Below are 12,728 nucleotides of genomic sequence, written 5' to 3'. Positions count from 1 at the left end.
GTTCATGGCGGGAAAAACCGCCGCACCGGAGGAAGAACCGGGACACTGACCGGCCTCCAAACTGACACCCAACAAGGGCGAATCAGACTTTAAGACCCCCGCATCCCCGCTAGAAGCGCACACGCGGTCCGGGGAGCGATTCTTTGCACCCTCGCCCTCCGACGCCATAGGCCACGTGGAGATCGATTGGGGAACCCCCTGCCCGCTACAAAAAAGTAAAAATTACCTGCTTCTCGCTCCGAGCTGTAACGAACCGGTGTCCCAGTGAGTAGCTGCAATAAACGTTTAAATAAACGCCCTTAAGGACGTCCAATTTTTTTTTTTTTTTTTTTTTTTTTAAACGGAGCCAGCGGGAGGGGGGAGAAAAGGAGGGACCTGGCACCACCAGGTTTGCACTTGCTCAAGAAGAGCCCTCAACCCCAGGTACTCAACAAAACCTAAAAATTAGGCTTGGAGACCTAGCCAGAGCTGCTGCTGTGTCTGACCACCACCTGCTGAGATAGAGAACATACTGGGGAGTTTCCGGCAGCACATGACCACATATAGGGAGGCAAAAGGATTGCTCTCTATCTCCACCTGCTGGTAGATGGACACAACCCACCAGTCTATGGATTGATCAGCATGATATGATGGAAGAATTGTTGGAGTAGTTTAGCAGTTAGACTAGTGGGCTGACAACCAGGGAAGTTGCTGCTTCTTGTAATCTTGGCCTTCCATAGCCTCAGGTATAAAATTAGCCCGGGGTGGGGTGGGACAGGGAAATGGCTAGCACACCTGAATGTAACTCACCTCGAGCCAATACTGAAAAAGTGTGAGCAAAATCCAAAAAAATTAATACTAGCCCTAAAAGGCTTAAATACTAAAGTGTGGTAAGATTTTACATTTACTGTGCATTTATTGCCAAAGTTTAATTCACAGTAACTGCAAAACCTCTACTTTAACTGTTAGAAGTGTTTCTAGCAGTTTCCTACTCAGTTATTATGCCACTATTGCAGATAATACGATGGCGCTAGCTACATCTATTCGTTAAGGGGCTCATTTTCAAAACAGAAAAACATCCAAAAAGTGGCACAAAGCACCGAAATGTCCAAATGGCTATTTTCAAAACCCATTTTTAAGTATTTTTTTTCTACGCAGTTCATCTGCAGTGCATCTAATTACAAGGGTGGCACGTCATGGGCAGGATATGGGTGTTCCTAGAACTTGGATATTTTTCTGCCATAATGGAACAAAGCAAAAACCTCTAGGGCTAAAAGACATTCTGGTCTAGACCTGTTTCAATCACGACTAAGTAACAAAAATGTGCCCTAAATAACCAGATGACCACCGGAGGGATTAAGGCATGACCCTGCCCCTTTTACTGCCCCAGTGGTCACTGACCCCCCTCCCCACCCTCTAGATGTGAACGAAACAGTACATACCAGCCTCTATGACAGCGCCCGACCCGCGATAAGCTAACTGGTGCCCAGACCGTGTTACCCTGATATTGAGGCTACAGGTGTTTGTATTTTCACTGAAACCTTTCTCCTAGAAAGTCAGAAAGAAAGATGGGATTTCTCCCTATCACTAATTTGTAGCCAGTACAAATTAAAAGAAAGATGGAGAGAAAACTCCCTGCTCTGTCATGTCTCCCACTAGCAATAACCTGGACCTCTAGATTTCCAGAGATGTCGTCAAAACTAACGGGTTACTTTCTGATTCCATTTCTCTCATCCAAGTACTAACCAGGCCCATCCCTGCTTAGCTTCCAAAATGAAGCAAACTCAAGGCAGTGTGGCCATAAGCTTCCGATTCCATTTCAAATGGCATTATAAGGGCTATTAGTTTAGGATAGTCAGGGGGTTGTGATTAGAGCCAGGCAGATGCATAGTTCAGGCAACAAGCTGGAAGAGTATGGATGAAGCTACATGTCATTTTTTTTTCTATGGAAGGGGCAGAACTTAACCCAGATGTGAAATGCTAGCTGGGGAAGTTTGATGACAGATATGCCCATACTGCTACTGGCAAGACATGAGTGCTCTGAACAAAAGATCAGTCACTGGTCTGAGGGCGAGATGACATTTTTGATATGGATCAGATTTAATTGCTCACCTTTTACAAACCTGAGCTCAAGGCATGATATAATTCAGGTAACGTAAATTCAAGAGAGCTTACAATCTAAGTCGTACCTGAAGCAACAGCCCAAGGTCAGAAGCAGCAGCAGCGCAAGAAATTCAGGATTTGAAGACTGGCTTCTCTGGTTCTCAGCCCGCTGCTCTATTATACTAAATCACTCCTTCTCCCAGACATATTACTGAGAAACACTGAAAGCTTTTACCACATATATTATCACACTCCTTAAACATTAGGAAGTTAATTAAATCTACTTACAATGTACAACTGGCGCCATATTGTGGACCATTCCCTAAGTGTTGTGGTAACTTCCTGCACCAATGGAACTTCACTTGGTACAACTGTTTCATTTTGTCTGAAATTACAAAATGTTAACAGAATGGATTAAAATCAGTTAACTAATATACTACAAACATCAAAAAATTTGTCTTTCTTGGTATTCACAGAAATATGTGACCCCTGATCCAAAATACAGATTGTAGCACAAAAACAATGTTGTTGCATCTTTATGCAAATAAATAGTGCAATCCTTGCCCTTAGACTGTTTCAAATTGCAGAGAACTATATTAAGCTAGTTGTAAATGGCAAGTGTAGAATAGTATTACTCAAAAACCGTGTTCAAGATGTGGTATCAAACCTCCAACTCTACTGGGTTCTTTTTTATACAAACCCTTAAGCTGCGTTCCCTACAGATTACACGGTACCCCCCCCCCCCCCCCCCCCCCATACACACACACTCTAAAATAGTGCCGTAACAGCGCGGGGCTTTACCGCAGCAATGATCAGAGATAATTGCATGCAAATTTAAGCACGCAATTATCTATGATCATGGGGTAGAAGTGCGGGAGAATTGTGCCTGAGCATGCGCTCAGCACAATCCTCCCGCACTTGTTTGACAGGTCTGGGCTGTCAAGAGCCCAAAACTGTCAAACATAGGGGCTGGAGGTCCATGGGACCACCAGGCCCCAACTACCCCTGCCCTGAGCAACAGGAACTGGAAGTCTGGCGGACTTCCGGTCCCCCCGACAATCCCCCCCCCCCCCCCCCAGGTTCAGGAAGGGCTGGAGATCTGGTGGGTCTTCAGCCCCCCCCCCCCCCAGTCCCCCAGCAAAGGGTCCCTGGTGGTTCAGCCCCCCTACCCCCTTATCTTGTGGGATGGAGGAGGGAGAGTAGACTGCTTCCCTCCTCTTCCTGCGACGCTGCAATATGGCAGCACCCAGCCCTGCCCAGTGTATCCTGGGATGCGCTGGGCGGGGCTATATACCATATAAGGGAAAAACTCCCCTATATGGTGTGTAGGGATCCTTTGCTGTGGGACTGGGGGGGGGCTGGAGACCCACCGGATCTCCAGCCCTCCCTGAACCTGGGGGGGGGGGGGATCGTAGGGGGAGGGACCGGTGGTCCAGTGGACCTCCAGCCCCCCCCCCCTCTGTTGCTGGGGGGGGGGTTGGTTGGTCACCCACTAGTCCACCAGGGACTAATTTGTTGAGGGGAATTAGGGGGGCTGGAGACCCACCGGATCTCCAGCCCTCCCTGAACCTGGGGAGGGGATCGTCGGGGGGACCGGAGGTCCACCGGACCTCCAGCCCCCTGTCGCTGGCAGGTTTGCTGTTGGGGGGAATGGGGGCCTGCCAGCATGCAAATGCATGCTGGACAGGGCTCACCATTCCTCCCCAATGTTCTGCAAACTCTAACGCCAGGTAATCATTTGGGATGAATGCTGCTTTTAAAAAAAATCACTTAACAAGATTGTCTTATCAGGTTGTGTGTCTAGTAGCTTTATTCTTGGGTTCTTATTCTTTACAAGTGAGCATTTTTGTTTATAATTTTTACCCTGGCTGAACACGTGCACTAATATATAGATGTACAGTCATTTCAAATATAAGAAATCCCAAATTCTATGATATTTCCTATATCAATTCATGTTTTCTAAAAAGAATTAGGAAAAAAATTCAAAAATTGTGTTTTGCTTAGTTTTTTTTTTTTTTATGTCAACAGGATACACTATTCTTACTTAGGGGTTCTTTTACTAAGAAACGGTAAAAAGTGGTCTGTGGTAGTGTGAGTGTGTGCTCTCCAGCCCCCCCCCCCCCCCCGTGAACTTGTGTTGGGGGGACTTCAAGGTGGCAGCAAGACAAGAAAGAATTTTATCTGCAAGAATTGTGTGATTAAAAATTTGTAATCAATGTGCAGCCCTAATTAAGGGTTTGTTTACTAAGTTATGCTAAGCACTTAGTGTGGGTTTTAACATTCTTTATATGGCACCCAAATTTGGGCATGCTACCGAGACGCACACGCAACTCAATTGATGAGCCATCATCAATAATTGGATACCAACAACCAATAATTGATAATTAGCACGATTAGGATTTGCATGTGCATCTGGCTACACAATATTCTACAATGCCAGGCGCCTAAATCCCATAGCGTGCAACCCAAAAGGGGGCACGGGTGATTCAGAGGCATTCTAAAAAGCTGCACACGGTGTTCTAGAAAAATAGGTCAGCACCCAACTTAAGCGCCAGGATTTACACTAGGTATCAACAGAGGTATGGCGCACAGAAAATAATGCTTTCTGCCGCCCATTTATGAGTGACTTTTATAGAATTTCCCCCTAACTGCTTAGTGTGGGAAGGGGCGGGGTCTCAACAGAGTACGAGGAGAGTGGGTATGGACTGCACATAGCAGTCAGCATGTGGTAGGTAGCACGTGTTACTCTTTTAAACTTGCAGTTAACATGGGTTCACCTAACACCACCTTAATAGGCAGAATGCTGGATATGCCCCCCCTCAAAGTTGCCACAGAACCTCTGTACTTAAGGCACATTGATTTTGCCTGTTAACCCACATTCCTCCTAATTCTATAAAAGTTATCATAAACTGTGCATGCAAATTTGCATGTGCAAATTAACTGAACAAGCTAATTAGCAGCAATTGGCATTAATTAGGTTCAATTAGAACTTACGTGCGGAAATTTAGGTGTGGGATCTGCGCCTAGATTTTACACGTTTAGGGGCATGGAAATGGAAGGGTCATGGGTGGAACGGGGGCGCTCTTAGCATTTACACATCTTATAGAATACGAGGGAAAATGCGCCCAATTTAGGCGGATCACATTTTAGTTTGTGCAAATGGCCGCGTCGAAAGTTAGGCATCATCCCTGGGTGTAAGTGCTATTCTATAAGCTGCGCCTAACTTTAAGCATAGCTTATAGAATAGCGTTTTTCCTGCACCATATATAGAATTCATCCCATTAAATGCAAAAATTCTAATGCTCTTTCGTAAACATGTTCCTAAGTTGCTTTTAATACAGAAAAATATTTGATTCTTCTCTATCCAAATGAATTATTCTGCAGAATAGCATCATTCCTAGCACTGGAAAAGTTCTCTTGTAAGTTACCACAATTTGCACTATTGATTTTTTTTTAAATATATTATGCATCATCTGAGCATAAATCAACTAGTAGGCTTTTTAGCATGTTAAAGCAATTTTGTAATCAACCAAAGAGGTGTCATTATGCAGTAATCATATGATTAGTAATTTGATAATTTACATATTTAACCGACTCTAAAGACAAAGCAGTGTCAAAAGAAGAAAACATTTTCATGTGTTGCTCTTGCAGTGACAGCTACTCTCTTTGCTATTCCCTATTCATGGTTTACCATCCTTTTAATTAACTTAAATGTCAGTTTCAGATGACCTATAATACAATTCATACAAGGCTATAATGATAGGTTCAAACAAAATGATTAACATCACAACCCATTTTTCCAATATTTTGAATTATCTGCTAACAAATACAATTTTGAAGCTAGAAGCTTCCTGGTTAACACACACAGATGTGGTTCAGATGCCTCCTTATTTCCCAAGAGGAGAGCACGTCGAACAGAAATGGGCTCATTATTACTAAGCTGAATTTATAGTTCAAATAAAGGCCATTGCCCAATTAAAAAACTTCCAATAAAAAACTGAATACCATATTATTAGTCTATGGGGACCATTAAACGATTTGTTGAACCTGAAAACTGTAACAAATATATTTATTTACTAAAAATAATTTCAACCTTAACTCACCCTTTGCCTTCAACTGTTGCATCTTTCAGGTGTATATATAAAGCAGGAAATATGCCCTTTAAGAAATAATTTTGTGGAGAAAGAATAATGAATAGAATATACAGTACATACAGAGTAACTATACATGCTAAAGTATGAGTTTTTCAATTTTGGGGTCCTTTTGCTAAGGTGCACTAATGGATTTAGCACCCGCTGATTAACATGTGCTAAATGATAAGACACCCATTATATTCCTATGGGCACCTTATATACACCGCATGCTAGTCATTAGCACATGATAGATCTGTTCGTGCACCTTAGTAAAAGGGTCCCCTTGTCTGCTAAACATTGTACTAAATTTCCGATGTACGTTTCCCTAATGTGGCTATGCCACATGAACTTCATCTTACCACATCACTTTGTATTTGTTTCTCACCGGAGTCTGCAAATGCCTCTCCGGTACTATGTAAGCCACATTGAGCCAACAAATAGGTGGGAAAATGTGGGATACAAATTTAACTAACAAATAAATAAATAAACATCATCAACAAATCCAAGGTTTTCTTAAAAGATTCTATTTGCTTGTATATCTGTTACAAAAGGCTTATACTAAATACATCACACAGAAAGCAGATCAGGGTTTAATTCCCAGACTGCATATGTACCAGGTTCCAGAAAGAGCTATGGTCTGTGGCCCCTGGCTGAAGAATTGCTATCACAGTACTTCATATAGAAAATGGGGGGGGGGGGGGGCGCAAGGTCAACAACCCCAGATTGTGAATAAAGGCTGATAACGATGCCACAACCCCATCAACAGCTGTTCTGATAATGCTGCAAGTCTGAAAGAACAGAAAAGAAATTTGAAAGACGACATTGATAATTTCTGGCAATCCTTATCAGAGGGATCTAGGTCAGTTCACACCTGAACAGTTCCATCCCACCTAGGACAATTCCCACCAAACTGATTCCCACCACACAAGGGAGGACAATTCGCACCCCTAACCCACAAAAATACAAAAACACTAGGCAAGTAATCTCCTCCTTTTTCTCTTCCAGATCATTTGAGGGGCCAGTACCTCCTCACACCCACAACATTATCTTTTACACATCGCTGTCCTCTTCCAGACATGCAATTCGTGAGGGGGGAAAATGCCCCCCAACCACCCCCCCCCCAAAAAAAAACTAGGTTTCAACCTAATTCATGTTTAATATAGGATCTAAATGTCATAAATAAGTAAATAGATAAATTCAAATTGCTGTTCATGTGGGGGGGGGGGGCAAAGCCCCCCATACACCCCCAAACTAAATTTCAACCTAATTCAGCCCCTCAAAATAAACTGATTATGATTTATAACAAACTACTAACTATGAAAAGTTATTCTCTTATTATACATCCTCTATGTACAACCGTACACTGCTCTAACTTCCTTGTTCCAACACCGTAAAAAAAAAAAAAAAAAAAGTACCACCAGGACTTATGGAACCTGATACAAGAAAGAAACTACAGTCAATTATATTTAAAAAAAAAAAAAAGGCTAGGGTGGGTGGGAAATGACCAAGGGGGAAAAAATCCTTGGTCCCCCCCCTTAAGTGTGAATTTCTCCCGGGGGGAATTGGTGGGTGGGAACTTGCCTGATACCTAGCAGAGGAGTCACACAGTGCATTTTTATCCTTTCTAGTGTATGTACTGTAAAAAAGCAACAGTGCAACTAAATGAGGGGTATCATCCTCCAGTCAGACAAAGCACAAGCATAATTCCAATGAGTAACAATATAGTTCAAACGTTTGAATGCACTTTGGAGATCATTTGATAAATCATCCTAGGAGAGTTCACCGAGTATTAAATGATGCAAAGAGTAACTAACTCATGGATGGGCACATTACAGATGATTCCCTTAAGTTTATGTATGATTTTTGACAGCAAGTTCAGTTGTTAACTACCTCAGTTCATATGAAAGCTGCAAATAGCTAGCTGAAACTCTCAAGTTTGGCAACCACTAGAGATTCATCAGTGGTTGTCAAATCTTATAGTGTGTGTGTGAGTGTGTATATATATATACTGTAGCTAAGACATTAAACCCTGTGGGGGTGATTTCATACATCATTTTCAGATGCCTGTGGCCACATATGCACATAAATGTCCTCTTATAAAATACTGAGCAGCGTAAAAGAAGGCATGATGACATAAAGGAATGTACTTTGTCAGTAAAGTGTGTACAGGGGCAGCATTTGGGTGGACCATGGGCAAAGTACAAATATGAAATGCCCCTGGCCAAGCCCCTTTGAATTTACATACTATAGAATTTATGCGTTGAGCATTATAGAATAAAATCCATGTGTAAATACCAATTAATGAAAATAATTGGATGTTAACAGTCAATTATTAGCACTCATTGGCTCATTAAGTTGTATGCGCAAATCAGTTATGTGCGCTGATTTGCGTACACAGCTTTAGTCGCCATATATAGAATCCTTCAGTATTTGGCTCCATTAGAACTGCTCGATACGTATTTGAAGGAAATTTTTACAGTATTCTCAGGCTGATTCTTTATCAGTATAAAATATATGTTATGTACTGAGAGGTTCTAAAGTAACCAAAGATGAGGAGGAGATAGACCAGTTGGTATCGGCAGATATTCTTGATGTTTTCCAATTTTTAGAATCATCTCAGGACTATTTTCCTAAGAAACAGATTCCGTTTTGTGGTCAGTCAATTAATATTTTTCCTGACGTGGCCAAACACAGCTTTTCTCCTGAACAAACCTGTTCTTTAAGGAAGTACTGCCTAGACACTTTTTTCTTGCTATTGTATGAGATGAGTCAATTTGTACAATTTGATTTGCCTGTATCCTCCTGGGAGGGCATAGTGAGAAAGTCCTAAGATGTGGTTTATATGATAGATAATTTTCCTTTCCTTGTTGTTCTTTTTGGTACTTTTTTTCTTGTATTTTCTGTGCATTTCTAGTTCAGATTAGCATGTATACCTAACTGGGCATTTAAAAAAAAGGCAAGTGCATTTTTATAATATTCCACTGCAATCCAAAAAAAACAAAAAGAGCAAGTTCCCACATGCCATCTTTTTCTTTTCATGTAGGCACAGGAAAAAAAAAAAAAGATTTTAAAATCTCCCAGGTTTCAACCTAATTCATGTTTAATGTGGGGTTATAAATGTCATAAATAAGAAACTAAATAGAAACTCTCAATGTTGAGCACCTGATTCTCATAACATGATGTCTGTTTTAGTGGCCCTTTACCAGGAGAAAAAAAATCTCTGCACAAATAACAGTGCTAGGGTGTCCCTTTAACCAGCCACTCCAAATGACACACTGATTACGATTTATAACAAATTACTTCTTTACCTATGAAACGTCATTCCATTATTATATTTCCTCTGTGTACATCCGTATGCACCAACAATAAAGAAAGACAACCTGAATGCAGCAGCTCATAGGTTTGCTTTCTTTGTTTTGAGTGTACTGCAATGACGGCTGCGTGAGGAAGGGGAAACAGATACAAACCTTGCTTTTTTTTTTAAACACAGTTACCTCCCTCCCTCTTCCCCGCATATAATTCCAGACCTCCACTCTGGCCTCATGGAAGTCTCGCGAGGCCACCACTGGAAGTCTTGGCAGCCATTTTTAAAAAGCGACAACAGCGAGAGGATCAGCGACAGCAAGCTGGAAAGACTGGGGATCTTTCCTGCCCCGAAGAAGCCACTAGATCACCAGGGTGGCTTGAGGTATGTGCCGGAAGGGCACCCTGTGGCTCGGGGGAGGGGAGGCAAAGCTCGGATTGCATGTATTTCCACAGGGATTCCGCAAGACCTGGGTCCATCCCCGCAGATCTGAGACTATCCATGCGGGATTCCCGCAGTACCCGCAGGAATCCCACCATCCCTGCTCCCATGCAGATCTCTACTGGGAACACATTCCAAAAGCAAGAAAAGAAAAACTAAACATATTTGGAAGCTGTTATTTCTGCCAAAAAGGGTAACATTTTCAGAAAGATGCGATGTTTAACTTTGAACGTAGAGGCTCTATCAGTTTTTGTTCACTTTAGATTTATTGGTGCTAAACCAATAATTCATTGAAATACCTAATTTGAACACAACTGTACATCTCAATGATTTGTAATAACCTTTTCTGCCAGCTTCCCTATAAAATTACATACAGAAGTTTGCTTAAAAGAAATCTCATTTGAATCAGTGAAAAATGTCTGCATTCATATGATGCTAATGCAGTGCATCAGCCTCCAAGGCTGCATGAATCTGCAAGGCATCCAAAGCACAAGTAGTAACTCTCTTAAACTGAAAAAAAAAATCACTCCTGAAAACATTTAATCTTAGTTTTGCACAATGCTAGCTTTCCTCCTGCATTTACTTTTAAACAGTCTATATAGACGAGGCAGCAAAGTAATCAAAAATTACAGGAATGAAAAACAAACAGCCGGATTGGTGAACAAATGGGAGGATCTCACCACACTACCAAGCTATGCAATTACTTTCTTTAGTCTGGAACATGAATAAACAAATACAAGAGAACTGAAATCTGAAAACCGAACCTTCACCACATAACAGGTTTCCAAATATTTTTGAAATGCAATATTTTAAACATGGTTGCAAAATGCAGGAAAACAAATACCTATAGTCTCTGATTTTGGTTACCATGTCTTTCTTACTGTACTTAAATTAAACCACTGGGGAAAAATGACCTTAGGTGATCTTTCTGACTCACTTGCCTTCATAGGATACCATTGTACAGACCACATTTTCTATGAAAAGTACAATGAATAGACCCAAATCAAAATCACCTCTAAAAATGCAATATAGTGTTTCAATGTCAACTGTAAAAGATGATGATGTCAACTTGGTACCTACCATTTCCAGGATGTAATAGTCTTTTATGAATACTATATTATTTAATAGAACATAAAGATACATCAATTATAAAATGCCCCAAGAAAGACTAGTAATTTCTGGAAGGGAATTAAATAGCCCACATAGCTGAAGTACCTGCATACCTTGCAGCAAATTTTCAAAGATAACAGACACAGCAATCAAAATTACATTTTGCTAAAAGTTGGTCTGCAGGATCTCACTGAAATAGAATGTTTGTATTTACTTTTCACCGAGACAGCCCTGATTGATTACTTTATAAAACTTCGCGCCATTATGAAATTTGTCACATTCTGATGTCTAACACATATGTTTAGGAAAACTTGCTGCTGTTCTGCCTTCCATAAAATCTCCAAAATTTTTAGCCCCACTCAAGTCTGCACAGCAAAGTAACTACTATCAATACAGAACACAATATAAAACATATTAAAGTAGGAACGTGCTCTACTATCTACATAACATTCTATACTTTCAGTGTGAAAGAAAAGGGAAAGGGAAGGGAATGGGGCTTGATATACCGCCTTTCTGTGGTTTTTGTAACTGCATTCAAAGCAGTTTACATAGTATATACAGGTACTTATTTGTACCTGGGGCAATGGAGGGTTAAGTGACTTGCCCAGAGTCACAAGGAGCTACAGTGGGAATCGAACCCAGTTCCCCAGGATCAGAGTGTCCTGCACTAACCACTAGGCTACAGAAACATTCCAAATGTAATAAGAGAAAAAAAAAACATCTTACTGGAATAAGTCTTCACTTCCTTTCTAAGCCAAACCTAAATTAGCTCCAGTTCCAAAAACTGCCTTAATAAGGCCAATAAAAGTTAAATTAAGCCCACCTTCAACCAATCACAGTAAATAAATGTATTTATGTACATATTTGAATTTATTTATTGCCTTGTTTGAAGAAATTCAACTAATTCAGTGTACAGCAAGAACAATGGACATTAGTAATAGGCAATTTCAGCAAAAAAACAACAGTACATAATTCTCCTTTTTCTATAATCTCGTATGTAAACCTATGTGTCTTGAGCATTATTTTCACACATCTACTATATAATTTGTACCTCAACGTTCTATGGCTGGCTGGCTGTCTGGGTTTGTAACATCCTGACGTCAGCAAGCCTCCAGCGTTCCCTTCCCTCTCACTGTCCCACCCTCACGTAAAGACGAAATGACGTCAGAGGAGGGTGGGACAGTGAGAGGGAAGAGAATGCTGGAGGCGAACTGACGTCAGGATGTTACGAACGCAAACAAGTGAAGGAAACGGAACGTTGGAGGAGACGGGACGCAAGCCCAACCTGCTTATAGTCATCGAGGGGAGGGCAGGGCAGAGGAGAATCGCTGGTGATGGCAGAATTGCAGGACATGGAGGTGAGGACAGGGCAGGGCACAGGACAATCGCTGGACATGGAGAGGAGGGCAGAATCGTGGGACATCAAGGAGAGGGGAGGGCAGGGCAGGGGAGAATCGATGGACACGGATGGGAGGCAAGGGGAGAATCGCGGGTCACGTAGGGGAGGGCAGGGCACAGGAAAAAGCGCTAGACATGGAGGCGAGGACAGGGCAGAGAAGAATCAATGGACATGGATGGGATGGAAGAAGAGGAGAGAATTGCAGGACACCGATGGGATGGGAGGGAGAATCGCGGGACACGGAGGGGATGGGAGGCGA

At 41.8% G+C, this 12,728-nt stretch overlaps 1 protein-coding gene across 1 annotated transcript in view; it reads right to left on the bottom strand.

The window, feature by feature from the left end:
- The window catches only part of DOCK1 (dedicator of cytokinesis 1), a 906,712-nt gene that overhangs the window by 789,287 nt on the left and 104,697 nt on the right, over window positions 1-12,728 (bottom strand). The window contains exons 4-5 of the mRNA XM_030202953.1: window positions 6,186-6,241; window positions 2,371-2,467 (exon numbers count right to left, since the gene is read on the bottom strand). Coding sequence (XP_030058813.1) covers window positions 2,371-2,467; window positions 6,186-6,241 — 153 coding nt within the window. The remainder of the gene's footprint in view (window positions 1-2,370; window positions 2,468-6,185; window positions 6,242-12,728) is intronic.

This window comes from Microcaecilia unicolor, chromosome 5 (genome assembly GCF_901765095.1).
Source record: "Microcaecilia unicolor chromosome 5, aMicUni1.1, whole genome shotgun sequence".
Taxonomy (NCBI): domain Eukaryota; kingdom Metazoa; phylum Chordata; class Amphibia; order Gymnophiona; family Siphonopidae; genus Microcaecilia; species Microcaecilia unicolor.
Note: the sequence above shows the minus strand (reverse complement) of the source record. Positions and strands in the feature narration are given on the sequence as shown.